The sequence below is a fragment of the Bombus affinis genome, chromosome 8 (assembly GCF_024516045.1).
Source record: "Bombus affinis isolate iyBomAffi1 chromosome 8, iyBomAffi1.2, whole genome shotgun sequence".
Taxonomy (NCBI): Eukaryota; Metazoa; Arthropoda; class Insecta; order Hymenoptera; family Apidae; genus Bombus; species Bombus affinis.
In genome coordinates this window covers 13,003,817-13,026,593 of record NC_066351.1, presented here as the reverse complement: position 1 = coordinate 13,026,593, position 22,777 = coordinate 13,003,817, and the positions used below count along the sequence as shown (strand labels likewise).

General features: G+C 32.8%; 4 protein-coding genes across 9 annotated transcripts; 3 read left to right on the top strand and 1 right to left on the bottom strand.

Annotated features, from left to right (window-relative positions):
- Positions 1 to 35: 35 nt before the first annotated feature.
- Positions 36 to 22,777, bottom strand: LOC126919226 (serine/threonine-protein kinase PAK mbt). Of its 2 annotated transcripts, none has more exons than XM_050728129.1 (7): positions 22,465 to 22,777; positions 3,780 to 4,152; positions 3,238 to 3,637; positions 2,753 to 3,166; positions 2,115 to 2,647; positions 1,843 to 1,996; positions 36 to 1,741 (listed from the first exon to the last, which is right to left on the bottom strand). In XM_050728129.1, the coding sequence occupies exons 2-7, from the start codon at positions 4,142 to 4,144 to the stop codon at positions 1,580 to 1,582; spliced, it is 2,028 nt and encodes a 675-aa protein (XP_050584086.1). In that variant the 5' UTR covers positions 4,145 to 4,152; positions 22,465 to 22,777; the 3' UTR covers positions 36 to 1,579. The 2 variants fall into 2 exon arrangements, with proteins under 2 accessions (XP_050584086.1, XP_050584085.1); XM_050728128.1 differs by lacking the exon at positions 22,465 to 22,777 and adding an exon at positions 4,529 to 4,732.
- On the top strand, positions 4,780 to 10,440 carry LOC126919234 (zinc finger protein OZF-like). 4 transcript variants are annotated; one of them, XM_050728151.1, is made up of 4 exons: positions 4,780 to 4,927; positions 8,358 to 8,435; positions 8,514 to 8,657; positions 8,734 to 10,440. In XM_050728151.1, exons 2-4 carry the CDS (start codon positions 8,373 to 8,375, stop codon positions 10,255 to 10,257), a joined length of 1,731 nt encoding a protein of 576 aa, XP_050584108.1. In that variant the 5' UTR covers positions 4,780 to 4,927; positions 8,358 to 8,372; the 3' UTR covers positions 10,258 to 10,440. The 4 variants fall into 4 exon arrangements, with proteins under 4 accessions (XP_050584108.1, XP_050584107.1, XP_050584109.1 ...); XM_050728150.1 differs by lacking the exon at positions 4,780 to 4,927 and adding an exon at positions 7,751 to 8,070; XM_050728152.1 differs by lacking the exon at positions 4,780 to 4,927 and adding an exon at positions 7,751 to 8,070 and having other exon boundaries at positions 8,358 to 8,609; positions 8,702 to 10,440.
- LOC126919207 (Fanconi anemia group M protein) lies at positions 10,768 to 16,282 on the top strand. Of its 2 annotated transcripts, XM_050728039.1 has the most exons (13): positions 10,768 to 11,271; positions 11,377 to 11,544; positions 11,644 to 11,816; positions 11,938 to 12,027; positions 12,133 to 12,357; positions 12,426 to 12,579; positions 12,649 to 12,770; positions 12,842 to 12,961; positions 13,032 to 13,197; positions 13,296 to 13,450; positions 13,524 to 13,773; positions 13,857 to 15,808; positions 15,889 to 16,282. In XM_050728039.1, the coding sequence occupies exons 1-13, from the start codon at positions 11,103 to 11,105 to the stop codon at positions 16,144 to 16,146; spliced, it is 4,002 nt and encodes a 1,333-aa protein (XP_050583996.1). In that variant the 5' UTR covers positions 10,768 to 11,102; the 3' UTR covers positions 16,147 to 16,282. The 2 variants fall into 2 exon arrangements, with proteins under 2 accessions (XP_050583996.1, XP_050583997.1); XM_050728040.1 differs by lacking the exon at positions 10,768 to 11,271 and having other exon boundaries at positions 11,397 to 11,544; positions 11,976 to 12,027.
- On the top strand, positions 17,388 to 22,463 carry LOC126919218 (plasma protease C1 inhibitor-like). The gene is made up of 15 exons (XM_050728112.1): positions 17,388 to 17,908; positions 18,171 to 18,373; positions 18,468 to 18,650; positions 18,756 to 18,969; positions 19,042 to 19,259; positions 19,314 to 19,505; positions 19,597 to 19,747; positions 19,820 to 20,023; positions 20,513 to 20,580; positions 20,656 to 20,841; positions 20,919 to 21,347; positions 21,434 to 21,628; positions 21,722 to 21,860; positions 21,938 to 22,061; positions 22,157 to 22,463. Exons 1-15 carry the CDS (start codon positions 17,875 to 17,877, stop codon positions 22,161 to 22,163), a joined length of 2,547 nt encoding a protein of 848 aa, XP_050584069.1. The 5' UTR covers positions 17,388 to 17,874; the 3' UTR covers positions 22,164 to 22,463.

Genomic DNA, 22,777 nt, shown 5'->3' with positions numbered 1-22,777 from the left:
TATTGTGTTATTCATGGAATAAAAAATACATAATGGACTCTTTATTACGTCTGAAGTATATTTTTGTAAATGTATTGATTAAATTTATTTTTTATTTTGTCATATATTTTTGATTTCATTCTATTAAATTGTTTAATATCAATTATCAATAGTCAATATGTTATCGTATACATACATACAGATTCTGTAGTCGCAGACGTGCACTTCCATGTGTATAGGTAGAAAGAAAACGAAAGAGAGGCACAGGCAAACGTCATTGTGAAGTATCTTGTAAGGATTACAACAAACGCATAATGATTGTTTCGCATAATTTTTGTTTCTTAAATTTCTATAAATGGCGAGTAGCTAGGTAATTCATTTCACTTTACGGTCACAGTTTTTGCTTAAATGTTTTATCTATGTAATGAAATTCGATAATATCTACATTTTGTAAAAATTCTATTGCGATGCATATCTTAAATTATCGTTATCATAAATCATCTATCCGATCGATGGCCTTTGTCCGTATTGTATTTTGATCTTTTATTCGATCAAGGTAAATGGCATTAGGTATCATTGCGGTTTATCTTAAAATATATTAATTAATATAGTGAAATACCTATTGTTCGAAACTTCTCTGGTTAATTCCACATGAAATATCTACATATTGAAAAGTACGTTAATAATTACAGATATCTATTTACTAACGGCATATTTTTCTTAGCGCATTTTTGAACCTAAGATATTTTGTTATATGTTCTGTTATATGTATATTAAGAATACTGAAGAAAGCGCACTGGATCTAATATTCGAGTAATTTGAATCACTTTATGGCGATTTTATCACGTTATTTTATCAGCCTCAAAAGATTAGCAATAACTTTTATTCCAGTCGCGTACATTTAAAGCGTTATACCAACGCATATCGAATAAATTAGGATAAAAATCGATGTTTTGCTTTTTTAAACTATACGGCATATAAATCGTCGATTTAAGCAATGTATTAATCGACGCTAACTATTCCTTTCTCAGAATACTTCAATTTGTCTTATTGACACTCTTGAATTAAATATGACTACTTACTAGTTACCTTAAGTACATGCATGACAGCAATATTTTAGCAAAAATATTTTTATTCTGCTGATTAGTAATATCTCTCATCGTCATTTAAATCAACGAAGGAAATGAGATTTTTATCTGTTATTTTGCAAATGATTTCATAGGTAACAAATAGCGAAATTGATATCGAAATGAAAGTTGTAAATAGAAGAGCACAAAAACAGTGCTGCTTAAGGCACTTGAATGTGTACAATACTTTGTTAAATAATTCGGTATAAAAAAGTATCTTTTACAACGTTAATACCTAGCATAGGTAACGTAGATAAATGATATAACATTTCTAGATTAAGGCCACAATGGAATGTAAGTTTCTTTTTTCAACAATCAAAGGCCACATAAATGTTCCTATATTCTATATATTCTAAAATGTACCATCTAATAACAAACTAAAAAACAATCGTAAACACGATTACGTTTGTAATCTATGTCCGTGTTAATAAATCAATTACCACACCCGTCTTTTTACACCAACTTATCAGCACTTAGCAGTTCGTATGCCTGGAACCCCTCATTAATGGAATTAAAATACTTGGACTCTGTGCTTGCCTAAGAAATGGATGCTGTAACAATTCAGTAGCCGTGGCTCTTTGCGCCGGATCACGAACAAGCATTCTTTCCAAAAACCCTTGAAGACGCGGACTGACCTTTTGAATAACAACAGTGACAATCATATCAATAAATAATCCATATAAACCATATCATTATGTCTGCATAAATAATATATTGTGGAATATTTTGAACTCACTTTATGAAAATTTTTCAACTTTGGAGGAGGCATATCTCTAATACGTCTCATAGCTTGTAAAGGAGGTTCGTTAAAAAACGGTGGCTCTCCGTCAACCATTTCGATGATCATTATACCTAATGACCAAATGTCTACTTCAGGACCGTATGGCAACCTGAAGCAGTGAATGCATATATGAATACATATACATATATATACATGTACACAATATATCATTAATGAATTGAAAACGGAACACTTATACGAAATTAAACAGAAAAGTTATAATTCACCTAGAAATAACTTCTGGACTCATCCAATATGGTGTTCCAACGAGAGACTTTCGCCTGGGTAATTCTTGAGACACTTGAGCACAAAATCCAAAGTCGGATAATTTAACTCTACCATCGGCTGTTAGTAATATCGAATCAGACTTGATGTCCCTATGAATAACACCTTGAGAATGTAAATATGCAAGTGGTTTCAAACATTGAGAACACACTGTGGCAATCTGACTTTCGTCCATCCGAGAATGTGTGACAATATCCGTAAGCGCTCCACCTTCAAGGTATTCCATCACGACCCATAATTCGTCATCTACTAAGAAACTGTCATACATTTCGACAATATTCGGATGGTGGTAGTCTCGCATGATAACCACTTCGTTAAAAAGTAGTTCACGCCGCTGCTGTTTTCTTAAATCCATTTTCTTCACTGCCACTTGCCGATTTGTATTTTTTTCAGTTGCTATACATACTGTTCCAGTGCTTCCTTCTCCGATTTTAAGAAAATTTTCTAAATTTTCTCTGGGATCGCCACGACTTACCTACAGTATTACGTAGTATAACAGTAACGATTAAAACGAAATAAAAACTGTCAAGTATTGTATTCTTTTCATATTGATTATTGATGCTAATCTTTAGTTTCTTACCACCATCTGTAAAGCCGCTCGAAATTGTTCATGAGTGAGTCTTTGTTCTGCTGTTTGTTTGTTCGTCGTACTCGAACTTGAACCGACCGCTAGATTACCCGAAGATAAAGCACTTTTCATATTTTGATTTTGATCAGGTGTCGAACTGTTTCCGGAGGACGGTAGATTGGACTTTGACAAATTATGCATCGATTGAGACGTTTCAATAGGTTTTTTTATATGAGATTGCAAAATGGATGGATTTTCTGGCGTACTGTAGGCTTGTGAATATTTATTAACATTATGCGTACTCAATTGACTCAATGGTCGCTGTGATGCAATGGATCCAACAGGTGAAATTTTAGGTTGCAGCTTATGCAAAAGAGTATTTTGAGTTACTTGTTGATCCCTCGAGGATGTTTCGATATGTGAAGCCTGTATAAGTAATAATATATATTTTTAAACATTGATAAAATGTAATAATACTTATGCATAGCACTGCTTACCTGGACGTTTCCATTGTACTGTCCAGATGTACTTGTAGTCATCTGAGTATTTAGCCTATGAAATTCAGAATCTACGAGTTGGGGAGTACTAGGACTTTGCATAGGACACTGTGGGGTTGTAATGGGACTTAAGTTTTGGAAATTTAAAGATAAATTCTGGGCATTAGAACCAACATGCGTTAAATTGGGAGATGATTGCATATTTGGATTGAGATTCTGAAGATTTGGGATCATATTTTGTGCATTAGGATGCAACGTGCTTGCAACATTGGGTGAATTTTGTCTCATTTTATCAAGGTAATTATGTTGCTTTCCAAAGTTAGTATATCCTTGTACTTGATTAGTGCTAGAAGGTATTTCTTGACCTTCTGGCACAGATGGTGGCAAATTACTGTTATGCCTGTAACATAAAAGTGTAATAAGATACTTAATAATTATAATAACACCTACAATAACATGTTTGTTATATACAATAATACCTATAATAACGTCTTTCTTATTTATAATAACACCCTGATTTCACACATATAGAAAAAGGTTACCTGTAATCCCTTCTGAGTCTTGGTGGGCTTGAAGAACGAAGAGAGTTAGATCTAGCAACTGTGCTGGTTTTGGGTAATCCATTTTCAGTATTTTTCTCACTGGTAGAAGTTCTTCCTTTTGGATCATTATGCCCTCGAACAATAGTTTTCAGATCTAAAATTTCCGTGGGTGTAATTTCACTTGGATCCACCAAGGGTAATGGTCTGTTTGTAGATTTCAAAATCTGATTGTTTCCAACAATAGAAGCCCACTGCAATGGAAGTCCAATGAACTTTCCTTCACGTTTATCAAATCCAGTATGTACACGATGTTCAAAATTCGTTGGAGTAGATATTTGTGGTTTCTTCTTCTTTTTGGCAAACATTGCCCTTCCTACAATAATTATATTAATATTAAAACACTCCAGATACAATTAAAATTAAAGAGTATAATGCTTTAAACATCTGTATATGTTAACATGTTTGCAAAACACGTAGTCTAACGAGTATTTAATCATATATATCAAACGACAAGAGGATCCTGGAGAGTAACAGATTTGAATCTGTCAATTGTATTTGTTGCAAGAGCATCATCTTCTCAAAGAATAATTTTGATGTATTATAGAATATATGTGATAATCGAAAATGATTGAAAGATCAATTGTTACGTTCTAAGAGGAAATAAAGATGTAAATCGTAAAAAATTATGCGGTAGAAAATTTAGAGAAAATAATAAAGAGGAAGAGAAGCCAAATGACAGCAACGCCTACCAGTACGTGATGCGACCGCCTTCAAATAGTTTCTTTGATCTGTTGGTTAGATTTCACAGGAATTATTGTTTTCCGTTAACGTCACACAGTTTTGAAAAAATGCCAAACTTAAAATAGTGCCGAAACATAAAAAACTTGGGTAATTAAAATAAGTAAATACGACATTTAGCCTTTCGACAGGTCGTTCACACACCGGCGCTCCGCGCGGAGAGCTTACGAATCTTTCTTGGCATTTGGCTCGTGACAATTTACTCAAATGTGCGTGAGGTAGCACCTGCAATGAGATTACCACAAAGAACGTAACGCATAGAAAACTGTGTCGGGAGAAAGCAATTGCCGATCATGATTCGAAAAGAAAGGATACATCGATTCACAATCATTCTAACTCTGCCTGTTAGCGTACGTATTATATATTATGCGAACTAGGAACACATTTTTTCGAGAGACAAATTGAATGAAAACTTCTGAAATTGTGCGAAATGTTCATAAAGGAACATTTTTTATCTTAAATAAAACGGATACGAGTATTTAAATTTTGAAATAAATTTTATCGAAAAATATCTGAACTTTAATACCTGTATATATATATATATAGATCGGAATGATAAAAATACTCGATTCAATATCTCCACTGTTGTATGTCTTCCTTCGAAACCTACTTTCGCTTAAACGTATATATACGTATAACAGTTCTTACATATATTAATTACGAGTTTTGAGTTTAACAAATAGCATTTGGAAAAGATATTATACGTATAAATCAGATATATGTGCAGTTTGCTGTATTCGCAATTTGTATTTTGAAAAGATTGTTAAATTGTGCAAAGAACGATTGTACAGTAGGAAGATATCATTCATGATATCGCGACGTGAAACGTTTGGTTTTTCTTCGAAAGAAAGCGTTTACAGGATCTAGTTGATCGATCGTCCGAACCTATCAGAGCTATTAAAAATGTACGAGAGAAAGGAGAAACGAGAAACTATTTCCCCCGTCTATTTAAAAGTTAAGTTGACAAAAAAATGTTTCATCGTTGTTGTTTCCAGGTACTTTCACAAGTGAAAAAGTAACCTGTATGTTAACAAGCAACGACGTTAGAAACAAATTTCGTTTCTCACGACCGAGAACAAAATAAAGTATTAAACATTTTACTATTTTTTCCATGTTGTAAGGTTATTATCACGAGTATTTAACATTATCATTTGACATTTTTATTGCTGTTCACGCGTAAGAAAGAAACGATAACAATAGCATTTAAAAAAGTTTGAATGCGTTGAATATGTAAAAGTCAAAGATGGAACATTCAGAAGGTGTATTTTATAATTAATTGATATTTTTCAAATAATTTTTGTTCATTGTTAATCTTGGCAAGAACAATCAATATATTCAGTTATATATTAGTATATATCTTGATAAGGCTGCTGATGATTCTGTCGAGATTCAGTATTGTTATTCGATACGTAACGAACGGGACAGATGCAGGAAAGCTCCTTCCATTGCCAACTTATTACTCTTACAATGTCTCCAAAACTTTATATTTTGAAATAATGTACGTTGTTCAATGTATCAATTTGTTGATAGCATCATTTTGTTATATCGGGGTCGATAACTTTTTTGGAGTATTAATCCTTCATATTTGCGGCCAATTAGAAAATCTTCGCTTTCACCTTGCAAATATGAAGGATTCGAGATATGGATATGAGACTTCTAATCACGTTTTAGGAGCTACTATAGAAGATCACATACGACTCATCAGATATATATGAATCTCGATTAACATTGTTACACAGGTCTGTGTTATTTTCTCTTATTTTTCTTTCCAATTTACAAATACGTATGTATTATATTATGTTTTTATTAAATATACACAACTATAATTATAGAGCGATTAACCTGATCGAAAATATATCGACGCTGTTATTTCTCGTATTGTTGATCAATTTCAACATATGTGCCTGTATCTATAGGTTATTATTAATCACAGCAAGTGAATTGATTTATAGAATTATGAAAGATAATTGCGAAACAAATCGTAAAGTTAATGATAGTGATATTTAAATTCTGATATTTCTTAAATATGTATAGATATCCGCTGGGAAAGAGCGGTTTACCGTACTTCAAGTGGCCTACTTATTCTGTAATTTTGTAAATACATTTCTTCAAACGTCTCTTTATTTCTTGGCAGAACAAATGTTAGTAAGTCAAATAGGTGGAGATGCTTAATACCGTTTTCCACGATTCGTTGCATCATTTATTGATGTTCATTCAAAGTCTCTTTACCACACATGTATGCATATAGTCCGAAGGAGTTCACAATACTGCATACGAATGCGAGTGGGTAAGCCTGAAATTCACGAAAGCGAAAAGCTTGATTATAATCATGGCAAGATCAAAGAGACCGCTCCATTTAACCACGGGAAAATAATTTCCTCTAACGACGCTAAAGTTTTGTAATGTAAGAAGCCTACCTTTCTTTCCTTTTCTTTTTCTTCTTCTGCCTTTGTCTTTTACCTAGCATCGTTTCAGATATTAAAAATATCATTTAGCTATATATCCTTCCTACTGATAATGTTACATTAAGACATTACAATTTATGAACATTCACCAGCCAATCTAATTGAGTTCTCCCTAGTTTACATCACGAAAGATACTTAAACGAGGCCCTTTCTATGAAATAGATCATAAATTTTTGGAGAAAAGATAAACATAGATAGAACATTGTGTGCTTCCAATCGTAAGTATCATTATTTATAATAGAAGTAAATGCATAAATTAACGTTAGAAATTTTAAATTCATTATTTTTGTCTATATATACATATACTTCTCGTCGTTATATGAGCAGTAAAGATACAATATACGTCAATTTAATCTAATTTATTATAATGAGGTAGAATATATCGAAATAAACAGATTCTTCCGACTATCCGAATAAAATAAAAAAATACATTTAGAAAATAATAATATTTCTATGAAATATTATCAATTATGTTAAAATATAATATAATAATATAAAGAGATATTAAAATATATAATTAGAAACGAATAATTTCATATAAAATATTTGCAATAAATAATTCGAAATAAAAATATCTTGATCTGTTGTCTTTTTTTTTTTTAATAAATATACGTCATACATAAATATATACACATATAGTATGTATCGAAAAAGATGTGTTCTGTAATATATCGTTATCGAGCGCGATCATTCAAGTTGCAGTTCCGTGTAAAACTTGTTAGATAGTGGTATGGTCAAGCAACGAATTTACGTATGTACTTACATACATATAATTGTGTAGTAGATGTATGGTATTTATGTAACGTGTGCTTGTCATGTGTGGTAGAACGCGCAGTATAGTTTCGTGATATAGAAGTAAATCGATCGATTCAACAGATATAATTTTTTGCAAGAAAATAAAAGGATATGTGTATAATTGTAAAGAGTACAAGAAATCGAATACGCTAAAACGGAAAACAAGCAGAATAGGAATTAACAGATTTTGATTTGCTCGTTCTGCTTTGTGGGTGAAATGTGTAATCTCCGTAGTAAGTATAGATATAAAAAAATCATCGTGTGCACTTAGTTTGGTTGTAACAAATAACGGAACGGAATTATCGTATGAAATAGAATCTTACGAATAAAATGATTGCATGCATAAAAATCTTTGAATCGACTAAATCGTTCGCCGTATATATACATTTAAGGTTACACGACTCTGTACGCTACTATTGACTACATTTTTAAAACATTATTTGTGCTTTTTATGCTATAATCAGGTTGTTTATATGCAAAACATGATAAGACCAGATAAATAAATAAATTTCATTTTCAGACTAAATCATAGCAAATGGAAGATTTTAAAGTGAAAGATGAACCGATGGATGCGTTAAACATAGACAGTCAGGTTATGGTAAACGTTTTCTATGAAACAGCAGCACCATACAATACAATGCTTCCACAAGGACTCTAACTTAAACCTTACTTTAAGGACGAAAACATTGTAAGCGTTGTACTTAAAGAGGAACCAGGCGATAGGTTTGATCCAGACTACATGGAGGACATCTGCTCTGGGACATTCGAGAAGGTATTTTTACCTATCGAAAATAACGAAGTTGACTTCTCTAATGAAATGGTAAATTTCATTCAAAATTGTCAGCGGTTGAGTTTTGTTTGTAGAAGAGTCAATCGATCCAACAAAACGATTCTAGGTAAAACTCGAATTGGATGGGGAATCCAGTAGTCATCAAAATTGGACAGCACAAATTGCAAGCACAAATTTGTGTGACAAAGAAGATGGTGCTATGCAAAGGTGCTTAACCAATCCAAACTTTGCTCAAGTGCATGATGCAGAAAAACATCCAGGATTTTGTCAAAATGGACAGCAACCGAAATTTTATAAAATACAATGTTCAATTTGCAAAAAATGGTTTTTGAATAATGATTCTATGGTTACTCACTTGAGAATGCATTGTAGTGGAAATCAATGTGAAGTTTGCCAACAAAATTTTCAGGATAATTCTAGTTTACATGCTCATATGTTGACTCATGTTGGAATGAGCCCACTGGAATGCAATGTCTGTCAAAAACGATTTGCTTACAAATGGTGTTTGCGTAGCCATATGCAAATGCATGTGCTAGAAAAACCATATGACAATGATGCGTTACAACAAGTGTTTATGAAAAGACCAGATTCTGAGCATGATCAATCATTGAACATAGAGGAAAGAGTATTTGAATGTGATGTTTGTCACGCGACGTTTAAAGAGAAATCTAGTCTAAATCGTCATGTGCTTACTCATACAGAGGAACGTCCATATAAATGCGATGTATGTTTTGCAGCATTTAGGGAAAAAGCAAAGTTGAATATGCACATGACATTACACAGTGGAAACAAACAGTTCAAGTGTACAATGTGTCATAGATCGTTCACACAGAAAACAGCATTGAACAACCATATGTTGGCACACAGTGGTGAAAAACCGCACGCATGTAATATTTGTGAAAAAACGTACAAACGAAAGTCAGAATTAATAAGGCATACAATGGTTCATACTGGAGAAAGACCGTACGAGTGTAAAGAATGCCTAATGACCTTTCGGGAAAAGGCAAAATTAAATTCTCATATGCTTGTCCATACAGGTGAAAAACCACACGCATGTCAGATATGTCATAAGGCTTGTGCTCGAAAATCAGATCTTAATAGCCATATGCTATTACATACCGGGGGTCAATATGATTGTAAAGTCTGCGATAAAATATTTACACGTAAATCGGATTTAAATCGACATACTTTGATACATACGGGTGAAAAACCATTTGCGTGCGAGCTATGTGACATGGCCTTTAGAGAAAAAACTAGATTAAATTCTCATATGCTTGTGCATACTGGCGATAAACGGCATGCCTGTCATATTTGTCAAAAATCCTTCAAAGAGAAATCTTCGTTGCGGAAACATATGTTAAGTCACACTGGTGATAGACCATATGAATGCTATGTATGTCATAAAGCATTTACTCAGAAAACAACGTTAAATAGTCATATATTAGTACACGCAGGAGAACGACCATATGAATGTAGTGCATGTCAGAAGATATTTAAGGATAAAGCAACGTTGAAAAAACATTTATCCGTGCACATAAACGAAAAAACCCATGAATGCCTGATTTGTTTAAAAAAGTTTACCCACAAAGCTGCATTAAATAGTCATTTATCAACAAATCATACATCGTAATCAACGGGATCTAGTCTATTATATTTCGGCTTTTAGTTTCTTTCTATTAAGCACTGTTCGTATATAGCCGCGTAAAGATGATTACGTCTATCTACATCTGTTTTATATGCTGACCGATCCAAACGATCATATTCTTTTCTGTATATCTTTACGTATAAAGATAATAAATTAATTTCTAAATAATTTTTTACGATCCCATCTTTTTACCTCCCAATACCTCTACATGATAAATGAAATGTGTTCCAGTTGTAAAAACATATGTATAATAAGTTTTTGAACGTTTATTACCACAATTATATTAGCTGTTAAGTTATAAATTATATTAACGATATAAATTTTTTACGACTGCGATAATTAACATATTGATAATCGTGGTAATAGCAATATGAAAATGTTTTTAATACTTTCAAATTAATTTCAGGAATTTCATATACGCAACAAATCAAAGAAGATCCTATCAGAGGAAATCTTTGATCCTACGATCCAATCTTGTGCCACATAAAAAAATTCCCTAGTATGATGTAGCTTTTCTACCGGTTTAGTAAAAGGAACAAAATTTAAGTTTCAATAAGTTTCATCGTACATAATAGATATATAATGTTTACATTTTGATCATTGTGTCAATTTATTGTTTACTATACAAATTATTATAAAAATTACAATTTTTATTTCACAGGTTAACTAATTATCATTAATTATATACGAAAACAGTTATTTGCAAATACGAGTTGTTTCGAAATCTGCTCAAAAAGTTATTCTTTATTAAAATATATGTAAATATACCAAAATGATAAAATATATAAATTCTCTGTAACTGGGAATTGATTGAAAGAAGAACTTTGCAAATGGAATTATCACAAAATTCTCGCATTTCGTCTGATGAAGGAACAAAAGGATTTGATTTATCTGCTGGTAAAACATGGATATATCCTGAGAATTATCCTATCAGAGATTATCAGTTCAATATAGTTCAAGCATGTTTATACAAGAATACATTGGTTTGTTTACCCACTGGTAAGTTATTTTTTAAAAATATTACATACAAAAAAGCATATACATATATTCTATTTCTCTCTTATATATATATATATATATATGTATATATTTTATTCTTATTAGGATTGGGGAAAACATTTATTGCTGCGGTTGTAATGTATAACTTTTGGAGATGGTATCCATGTGGGAAGGTTGTATTTTTAGCACCCACCAAACCATTAGTTGCTCAACAAATTTTCGCATGTCATAATACAATGGGAATTCCTAGTATAGAAACTATTGAACTTACAGGTATATTAGTGATATATTAATAGTCCGTGAAATGTTTTAAATATTATATAAATTATATATTTATATTTACCGTACTATCAAAATATTATATTGTTACAGGAGCAGTCAACCACAAGCAGCGTGAAATAGCTTGGTCAAAAAAAAGAGTAATATTTGCTACTCCTCAAGTTTTCCATAATGATTTAGACAAAAACGTTGTACCTAGTAATTTAGTAAAATGTGTAGTTATAGATGAAGCTCATAAGGCATTGGGAAAACATTCTTACTGTGAGGTATCTATTCCACACAAGAAAGTTATCATTCATAAATAAGTAAATAAAGGAACGCCAAAAAGTTTTAATTATAATACTTCTTAATAAGTTGAATAATGTGCATTATGTTTTATATTCATAGTGCATTCGAATATTAAATGGAAGGAATCAAACTTTCAGGGTATTAGCCCTTTCTGCTACACCAGGAAATAAAATTGATAACGTTCATGAGGTATATTTTGTTATATAAAGATTACTAAAATGTATATAGACATTACTGAAATACTTTTTATAGTTGTACTATATTTTATATAAATAACTAAATTATCTTTTATAGGTGCTACAGAATTTATTAATTGCTCATATAGAATTAAGAGATGAAACCTCTGTGGATATTATACCTTATATTAATAAAAGAAGAGTTGATATAATTTTAGTACCACTTAACAAAAAATTAGCTGAATACAAAGAGAGGTATATCTTTATCATGGATCGTCATGTTAAAATTTTACTTCAACATAATATCCTTCATGGACATACAGCAAATATTTCGAAAGGAAGGGTAAATTATACTACTAGATATTAGATGGTAATAATAATAATATAAGACGATTTGTTTCATTGTTTTAGATATTTCATTTATTGAAGGAATATCAAAAGAAAACACATAAATCAGGAAATTATGGACAAATTATAAAGACATTAAATATATTAATGACAATGTACCATGCTTATGAACTTATGATTAGAGATGGACTTCGAGCGTTTCATAAATTTTATCAAAGTATGGATATTTTGTTTTCAGTTTATTCATAAAATTTACATTTAACTACTTATTTCATTGTTCTAATAGATCATTCTGATAAGTTTTGGATGAATGATGAACCACAATTGCAGACATTGCTTGAAGATATTACAATGTATCTTGGCCCATTCCCGGATATACAGAATTTATGCGAAGAAGCTGAAATGGAAGTTCGTACAACCTTATATGAAATGTAGGGAATTTGATATTTTTTTATGTGTAACTCAAAAATTAATTTCAGATACCACAAAATCTTATATTTGGACATACTAAGTTTGACAAGTTGAAAGAACTACTTCTGCATCATTTTAAGAAAAGTGAAGAGAAACAAAGCGATACAAGAGCTATAGTATTTGTCGAGGTTTGTGATTTTCAAGTTCATTGCTGCAGTAAAATTTTATTATTGTTATTTTATTATTTCTCTTGTACAGTATCGAGATATCGTGAGTGAAGTTTATATTCTATTGTTACAATGCCGACCATTAATAAGGCCACAAATGTTTGTTGGCCAAGCTGGACAGAAACAAAAACAACAGATAAAAGCGTTAGAGAATTTTAGAAATAATCATGTTAATGTTCTTATATCTACAAGTATAGGTATGTAGTGTAATATATACAATAGTAACGTATAAAGGAGTAACACACTGTTAATGAAAATAAAGCTTTGTGAAATATTTTTGCCTGATATTTAATAGGAGAAGAAGGATTGGATGTTGGAGAAGTAGATTTAATAATATGTTTTGACGTATCTCAGCATTCACCTACGCGGTTAGTACAAAGAATGGGAAGAACGGGTCGAAAACGTGATGGGCATATAATTATTCTAGTTACAGATGGAAAAGAACACGAGGTAGTCAAAAACATAACATTCCAAAATATTTAAAATACTTCATATATTAGATGATAATGTTGTTATATTATAGACATTAAAATCCACAATGGCTAGAAGAGATTCTTTGAATTATAAGATAATAAATACAAGTAACATTTTCTCTTCGCTTTATCAAAACAATCCTCGTATGATCCCTGATGTTTTCACACCGGAATGTCTAAGAATGCAGATTTCTGAGCAACCAAAAAGTCCAGTTACAAAATATAAAAAGAACAAAGGAAAATCAGATAAAAAATCAGAAAAAAAATGCCAGAATACCTTAAAAAAAATTAGCAATACAGGTAAAAATCTTGTAAAATTGTTTTCATTACAGTGTCTTTTGTAAGTTGTTTTAATAAATACGTTAATTGTATAGGCACTTTAGAATCCAATTTTGAATCGCAAAAAGATGGAGCTAACTTTACAATGATGAAATATTTGAAAATCGAACAAATTAAAGAACACAAAAAGGGTAGTTCCGAAACATTTAATTCCGAAATAATTCAAAACAATAACGGTTGTAAAACTATACCGTTATCAGATGTGAAAATTCTTTCTTGCGATAATGAGGCTGTTGATTTTCTTACGATATGCGCTTTAAGGATCTCTGAAAAAGAAGAGAAAATAAAGAATGAATGCAAAATCGATAAATGTCACATATCACCATATTCTACTAAAAAAGATTTCTTTGAATTTTCTATACCTGATATTAAAATTCTTGATTGTTTAATCACACTAAACGATGTCATTCCACTTAATTGTAATAAAAATAAATTAGATAACGCTAGTGAGAACAACGACGATAACGATTTGTATTATAACGAATCTGTATTGGAAAGTAAAATAACAGAAATCGTTGACAAATCTCAACGACTATCGTGTTCTAGATTTGAAGATTTGCTCGACGATAGTAGTGATTCAAACGAAAATGATTTATTGGATAATGAAGAAAATAATCCTCAAAATAGCAACATACACTCTATTTGTGATCTTTCAATCGCTTCCGATCGATGCGCAAAGAACGACATTTTAGAACCAGTCGAAGCGGGAAATAAAAATAACACGTTGCAAGATTTGGAATTTAGTACGTTTGAAGACTTACTGGATGAAACATCCGATGATTCTGAAACTGATAATTTTGAACGAAATTGTACAAAAGATACCGATGTTAATAATGATGTACAAGTAAAAAATTCTCCCAATGATATAAAGTTAAATCACAATTTCAAATCAAAAACCAATATAAGTTTGGAAGGAACGATCGAAATAAACGAAAATTTTTCTTCGGCTCCAGTTCACCAATGTAAACGTGATTTTGAAAAAAATTGTAACGAAGAAACGGCAGATAAGAGTAGTTACCCGTCGAAAATGTTTGAAGTTGAAGATAATCGCATTTTTAGCATAACACAAGCAATCAAGGAAATACCTCTATTAAATTCAAACTCAATCGATTCGAAAACGATCGAGGAATCTGAAGATGATATATTTCAAGACGAAAGCTTCTTACAGCAAATCGATGACCAGTCAAATTATGATAAGGAAATGGTTAACCCAATTGAATATAAAGATGAACAGAATTTTGATAAATCGGAAAAGCCAAACGGTTCAAACGATCGATCGGTCGATACCGAGTTAAAAGTGGAAGAATTCGAATGGAACGACGATTTTGAAGTTCCGACTGACGCTGTAGAAAATTATGCGAAATTCGACACATTTGAAGAAAAACGAAAGAGCGAAACATTGGTAGAAGCGGAAACCGATCATGAAGCGTATTTTTCAGATGACGAAGAATGGATTTCATTTAAAAAGCCAATGGATATCTCAAAACAGAATGCTTCTCCATGTACGACTATAGCGAAAAAATTAGCGAACGTAACAAAATGTCGGAATTCAAAGAACAGTTGCTCCAGAAATAAGAACGATTCGATGAACGATGATTTATCCGCAAAAGAGGAAAGAAGCATTTACTTCGTCAGCGAATCAAACGATACAAGAAGATATAAAAGTCAGAAGAACGAAGTAGAATGTTTCCGAAAGCGTAATCGCAACCGAAAGTTAAGAAAAACAAAAAATAAGTTTATATGCGAGGAAGCGGAGGTCTCCCCGAACGACGATACAACGGACGAAAGTTCTGAAACGGATGATGATCTAGAAGATTTTGTTAGGTATACACAGGATATACATGATACATCTGACATGCACGCTCATTACTTACAAACCGTTAGGAGCCCGATAAAAAGACAGGGTGGTTTCATTTTCAAGCAGCAACGTACGCTTAATTCTAGTATAGATGTATATTCACAGGCTGTAACTCAAACAGCAGAAACTTATATTAATGTAAGTAAAATAAATAGTCTTGCAAATATAAAAATAATGTGCAAACGCATAAATTTAAAAGTGGTGATGCTGTTTTTCAGGATTCCTTTTGCATAGCAGAAGATAAAAGTGACGGCGAAGATATTACTCGAGACAGTGAACTGTCTGAACTAGAGAAGGCTGAACTAAAGCTTGAAAAACGAAAACGTAAACGGTCTCGCGATAAACAATCGAACCAGCAAGCAAAAAGAAGCAAACGGAGAAATATAATAAATTATTTTAGTAGCAGTAGTGAAGATGAGGCTGAAATATTGCGCAAACAGATAAAGGATGAATCAATGTTGTTAAAGCAATTGTGAAGCGTCATTAACGTGATCGAGTATATATAGCGATAAACCGATAATTTTTTTTCACTTTTGTAATATATATTTTCTAGCATAAAAATTACCCTGTCTTCTATTTACTGGGGATAAAGAATAAATCATATAATTCGGATTTCGTACTTGAATCGTCTCCACAACCTTTTTCAAAATAGGAATAAATTTATAAATTATAAATTTATAATGCACACAAAACAAACGTAATGCGTTTTACGACCATAGGTATGCGAGGAAACGCCATTTCAAAAGTGAAATTTCCATTCATCTCTGACTAGGATTAAACCGTTAATATACCTGGAATTTGAAAAAAATAACTTTCCCTAATGGTAATTTACCTGGACGATCTTCCTTCCTTTTTGAGTCTTGAAAGTATATACAGCTAAGACTACGAATATTTTGCTGAATCATCTGGGTCGAAAGTATCGAGTAAAGTAAAGATTTTATTCGTTCTAAAAAGTATCTACTAAATTCTCGTTCAATTTTTACGAAGCGGAGCTGTGGTTTTACCGTATTTTATAGTTTACCGATTCGTAAATGAACGAATTTCTACTTAAATGTCGTTTGGCAGGTAAAAGACCAGATAGTAAAATTAGCTTACACTTATGTAATTACGAAGACCGTAAACGCAGTTACCTTCTTGATTTCGAAAGCTTTTAATAAATATGCAGCCATACAAAATGGTAGATGCGAAGGTACCAAACGAAAAAAATTGCAAGAGGCGATCAAAGATTCAAGCACCGAATAATGCTTTCTTATGGAGACATTATCAAACGTTAAAATTTATTCCATTCGAATTGCTAATTGAAAAGAACGTGAAATTGTTTATTACTTGGTAAATACTAACGTTACGTCGCGCGAGATGGTTCATGCGATATCCTTCGTTGTCTGACCGTCAAAGCTCCACGTACCGCTATACAGGTCCTTAATAAATCTAAATTAAGGACCTGTATAGCGGTGTGTGAGTCTTTGACGGTCAGACAACGAAGGATATCGCATGAACCATCTCGCGCGACGTAACATTAGTATTTACCAATTAATAAACAATTAATTAATTTAGAAAATTAATTTAGATTTATTAAGGACCTGTATAGCGGTACGTGGAGCTTCGACGGTCAGACAACGAAGGACGTCGCACGGACCATCTCACACGACGTAACAACTAATATAACGAAACTATTTTAATTGTGTTCGAATTGATTTTTATATAAACCTAAATCAATACAAACGACGCTACATGGTATCCACGCTTTTATTTTTAAATCAGAAGTAATTTGATGTAAATTGTGAATTATGTTTGTCTGGGTCGCTCGAGTTATTCGATTTACAAAAACAAAGACGATAAATCGAATATTTAAGTATTGACATCTACTCTAATCTCTATCCAGAAAAAGTCTGCTCGTTTTTGATCGTATAGCCAGCGAGTTGTTTAAACGAACGCGTGGACGAACGACGGACAGACGGACGAACGAACGAACGAACGAACGAACGAACGAATGAATAGATAAGCCGACCAACCGGTTTCTTTTTAGTTTTCTGAATACCCGTTGGATGCTAGTTGATTGAGATCAGCACATAGCGAATCGTTGTATTAATAGAATACAGTGGATCGCGCGGAATTGTTCGTGTAGATTTGAGTATTCAACTGCATTGTCTGGACTCGTCGTTGTTCTTATTCCTTATCCAACAGTAAATTGAAGTCGAACAACCATGAAACGTGTCGTTGGAATAACTGGAATAATGGGTAAGAATAATTGGTTTTTCTTGTGTAGTGTGAAAACATAATCGAGAAGTGAATTTAAACGATTTTGCAAATGTACACATAAATTTTTCTGGACAATGCAGCAGATGAACGATAACGTTTACTTTAGTTTGACATTTTTACGACCGGTTTTATTAATCCAAACTTGAAGTTTTTTTTTCTTTATTCGATCACTCGGTCCACGATCATGTTTGAAAATCACGATCGTCGTTCACGATCATACGGCGATATTATTTACTTCCAGGATATCTGCTGGTTTCATATATCGTTGCCGTGACCCTCACTATAAAACAATGTAAGTCAGAGATAACGAAATCTCCGTCTGATTTGGATACGAACAGAACTACAAGCACTGGTCCTGTAATTGTTAATCGCGACAAAGACGATGAGATTTTTATACCTTATCAAGGAGAACGTTTTAACATATTCGATTGGGCATTGTTTAGAGTAATAAGCGTCAACTTTTAATTACACATCAATTGTATACATACACGTGCATATATACTTTCATTTTGACAACATTCAATTCGCATTATCGTAGACTATGAGCAAGAAATATTCTGGGAATATGTTGCTCTCGCCTATATCCTTAAAAATCGTATTGGTATTGTTGTACGAAGGAGCTCAGGATGAAACTGCACACGAACTCGCTACCGCCATGCAATTACCCGCCAACGAAAATGTTATACGAAAGAGATTCTCCACTATTTTACAATCGCTGCAGGTAATTTTCCGGAAGTCCGAATTTCGTGAAAATCAACGTATTTTAAAAAAATACGACGACACGCAGATTTTCTTTAAAAAATAATACTTGTCGCATCTCTCACAGAGCAATCCTCCAGCGTACATTTTGAATATTGGAACGAGAATTTATATCGATTCAAACATTTTGATCCGACAAAAATACGAAGCCACTGTGAAAGCCTATTACGACACCGACGTGATTTCCGCGAATTTATCTGACGCGCAGCCAGTCGTGCAAGCGATTAATGATTGGGTCAGCAATATTACCGATGCTAACATAGATCAAATGATAAAAGATGGTAAAAATGAAACAACGATAGTAAGCAGCAATAAAACCAAGTACTTTCGACAAACGAGTTTTTCTTTTTCAGAAAACAACGTTAAGAATTCTTTGATGCTGATCATGAACACGCTTTTCTTCAAAGGATCGTGGCGTCGCAAATATTTTTCTCCGGAAAATACACGAACGGGAAAATTTCATACGATCGATAACCAAACTATAGACGTACCTTTTATGCATACATTCGGTCGATTTTATTACGCCAACTCGCCTGAATTAGACGCCACAATTCTACGAATTCCATATGACGTACGTTCTTCCTCTTTCTTTTTCGTTTTTTCTTCTTATCTTACCTTATTTTAGGGACGCAAGTTTGCCTTGTACTTGCTATTACCACGGAATAAAACATTAGATGGAATAGAACACCTCGTCAACGAAGTTACTCCTTTCGTGTTGACACGATACGTATGGCAGATGCAAAATCTGCCCATTGCTGTTACTATTCCTAAGTTTAAATACCAGTTTTCCAGTCACATGGAACCCGTTCTCCGTGAGGTAGTTTTTCTCCTTTCACTTTCTTCACCTTTTCCCTTTCATTCGTTTACATTCATTTCATTTCAATACTTCTACATCTTTGTTTCATTAGGTTGGTATTCGCAATATTTTTGATGATACCGCGACATTAACGGGCATAGCTCAAACCAGACGAATTTCGAGCAATCTCAAAGTTTCGGATATTTTACAAAAAACTGGTATCGAAGTGAACGAAAATGGCACTACGGCTTATGTGGCTACTGGTAAATTTTCCTCTTTTGCGCTCTCCTATACGTATACATATAAAATATTACTTTTTCCGCTTTGTTTCCTAGAAGTTGATATTGGGAATAAAATCGGGGAGGAAATCTTCCACGCCGATCATCCATTCGTATTCTACATCGAAGATGAGTCCACAGGAACCGTTATCTATATCGGCAGGATGATGAATCCTCTTGATACAACCGGTAGTACCGCTAGCTGGGAAAAATATTTGTCTCAATCACCGCCCAGGCTTAACGCAGGGATATCAAGTGCAGGTTAATCTCTTCTTCCCGGCCTTCGTGACAATGAGTTTTAAAACAACAATTTTACTTTACAATTAAATACTAATTTAAGATAACGTAATGTAAAGATACAAGCAGGATTTAATAACTATTCTATGCATTCGTTTCTTTTTTATACTAATCGTTGCACAAATAAGTACTTAAACGGCTTTGTATACCAATAGTTAATAAAACACAACATCTTCCTTTTTCTTTACAGTTACTATACCGCTTTTTACTACTTTACTGTTCTATGTATACTTGTCTATGTAAAATAGCGACTGCTGCGCTCGTATTGCACGAAGGTTCTTTCCCTAGGTATACTTAAAAATTACGCTTAATCTCTTCCTGTTTCGTGACATCATTATACGGTTCCTCGATAACTTGTATCAGTGGTAACGGATAATGGCCTCCTGTCCTTCTATTTCCACAATGAACGAGATAACACACTACATACGATTATTAATATAAAACTATTTTTAGACTCGATTTCCCAAGCAGGCTTGAATGCCGAAGATCGAAATAATCTTTTCAATATGTACTTTCCACAGGTAAGGTGAACTCGACATCACGCGGGTCGAATAATCGAAAGAAATTAAATCCGATGTACTCTTTTTCTACCGTAGGCTCTAACCAAGAAATATAAAGATGGAAATCTAGTATCATCGCCTGCAAGTGTTAAAACAATCTTGACAATGTTAATGGAAGGTGCGAATGGTAATACGAAATCGGAAATTATTTCGGTATTAAGATTACCGGAAGGCAAGTCGCGTAGAGGAGAACTCGCACAACGTATTCTCGCCTCTTTAAACGTACGATATCGAAGTTTATAAACGTATATGTATATAGAACTGCTACGAATAAAGGCACGAAATCTTTTTAATTTCAGAGAAACGAGAACGGGACGGAAATTGCTTTGACCACACGATTGTGGATACACGAAAATTTACGCGTATCAAATAATTACAAAAATATTCTACGATCGCGTTACCAAGGAGATATAGAAAGCGTAAATTTTATGGAATCGCAAAGTACCGCGCGCCATATCAATGAATGGGTTCGTCGTGTAACGCACAATACGATCTCTTCGGCTTTGTTATTAAATGAGCTTCCACCTGATACGCGTCTCATTTTGACTTCAGTCATCTATTTTAAAGGACTCTGGTTAAAATCGTTCGATAAGGCGAACACGAAATTACAATGCTTCTATATTCCTAATGGCGAATGTAGAAACACGTACTTCATGAAACATGGATCTGTTTATCGATATGCTTATATACCCTCCATTGAAGCACATGTTTTAGAAATTCCATACTCGGTAAGGCAAAAATCTCGAAAACAATCACCGAAATAAATGTCACATACTTTATTATAACGATGTAAATGCATTGATAAATTTCCCAGGATGGTAAAACATCGATGTTGACATTGATGCCAAGGTCTAGAAAAAATGATCCATACCTTCGGATATTATCCGATGATTTAATTACTGTTCCAGTTTCTGCGATCCTAGCAAATTTGAAAAAACAAGATATTACTATTCATCTTCCGAAATTCAATATTGAGAATAACCTTGATTTAGTGCCCACGCTACGACACGTATGTAATATCGTATACGAATTTATTTTTAATGGGAAGCAAAGTATACATACCAGTAAGTAAAGATTAGTGTTAAAATTATTCTCGTTTCAGTTGGGTATCGAGAATATATTTCAACCTAATACGAATTTGTCCAAAATGATTTCTGACAGTTCGATACATGTGGCTAGTATCTTGCAAAATGTTAAGTTGGAAATAGATGAAGAAGGAACGCTAGCTGCAACCGATACAGGTTTTTGAACCTTTCTTTTTTAATTTGATTCATCTATAAAACAGTTACAAAAATATAGTGATAGAATACTGTTACAGAAATCGGATATAAGCTTCTGTCATCATGGAGTAACGACGTTAAAATGGACAGACCGTTTCTTTTTATGATTATTGATTCCGTTTTAAACATGACTTTATTTTCCGGTCGTTTTATCGAACCACTGTAAGTAGTACCGACTGTTTACGTTTAAATTAGTTATGTTATATAATTAAAAGTTATATGAAAATATTAATAATATATGATTTTTATTTTGACAGTAAATAAAAAACATAAACATAAATGATATTTAAATATTATATTTAAAAACATAATACGCGACCATCACGCATGTTGGAAACTTTTAAGTTAAAGAGAACGGGAGAAAAAGGGAAATTGTGGAATAAACGTAGAATGAAAACAAGGAAATTTATTATTTTATTTCGCGTTAAATATCAAAAATTAACTAAGAGAATAACGTACTAAAGTCAACGACAATGTTTAAGGAAGTTTTTTCCATACAAATACACGTAGACGAATATAGATAGTAAGTTACTGTAAAGATAAATAAAAAATATTGTACACTTACTTTACTGATGCTTTGCTACAGCCTACAACTGAGAGTGTGATGAAAATTGAAATACACCAGTCTTATTTTATTGACGGTCAGTGATGATTTGTTTCGTAAAGAGTGGGGTAATCGGTATTCCCCTCTCCCCTGTCTCTCATCGACGCGCAAAGTTTTGGGTACAGATGTTTCGTTTTCGTTATGTTCACATTTCTTAACATGCAAACTTACACTACCGTGGTAGAGGAAATTTCGTTTCTATAAACAATATAAATTTATATCATATTTTTATTCGAATTGTTCTTTATTTATACAATAGCATATCTATATGATA

Bases quoted from the DNA above. Each gene is read 5' to 3' on its own strand.
- LOC126919226 (XM_050728129.1), bottom strand. From the start codon at position 4,144: ATGTTTGCCAAAAAGAAGAAGAAACCACAAATATCTACTCCAACGAAT. The intron at 3,167-3,237 runs GTAAGCAGTGCT...TTACTTATACAG, and splicing joins AGTACAATGGAAACGTCCAG to GCTTCACATATCGAAACATC. The intron at 1,997-2,114 runs GTGAATTATAAC...TCACTGCTTCAG, and splicing joins AGTCCAGAAGTTATTTCTAG to GTTGCCATACGGTCCTGAAG.
- LOC126919234 (XM_050728151.1), top strand. From the start codon at position 8,373: ATGGAAGATTTTAAAGTGAAAGATGAACCGATGGATGCGTTAAACATA. The intron at 8,436-8,513 runs GTAAACGTTTTC...CCTTACTTTAAG, and splicing joins ACATAGACAGTCAGGTTATG to GACGAAAACATTGTAAGCGT. The intron at 8,658-8,733 runs GTAAATTTCATT...AAACGATTCTAG, and splicing joins TTGACTTCTCTAATGAAATG to GTAAAACTCGAATTGGATGG.
- LOC126919207 (XM_050728039.1), top strand. From the start codon at position 11,103: ATGGAATTATCACAAAATTCTCGCATTTCGTCTGATGAAGGAACAAAA. The intron at 11,545-11,643 runs GTATATTAGTGA...ATATTGTTACAG, and splicing joins AGAAACTATTGAACTTACAG to GAGCAGTCAACCACAAGCAG. The intron at 15,809-15,888 runs GTAAGTAAAATA...GCTGTTTTTCAG, and splicing joins CAGCAGAAACTTATATTAAT to GATTCCTTTTGCATAGCAGA.
- LOC126919218 (XM_050728112.1), top strand. From the start codon at position 17,875: ATGAAACGTGTCGTTGGAATAACTGGAATAATGG. The intron at 17,909-18,170 runs GTAAGAATAATT...ATTTACTTCCAG, and splicing joins TGGAATAACTGGAATAATGG to GATATCTGCTGGTTTCATAT. The intron at 20,842-20,918 runs GTACGATATCGA...TTTTAATTTCAG, and splicing joins GTATTCTCGCCTCTTTAAAC to AGAAACGAGAACGGGACGGA.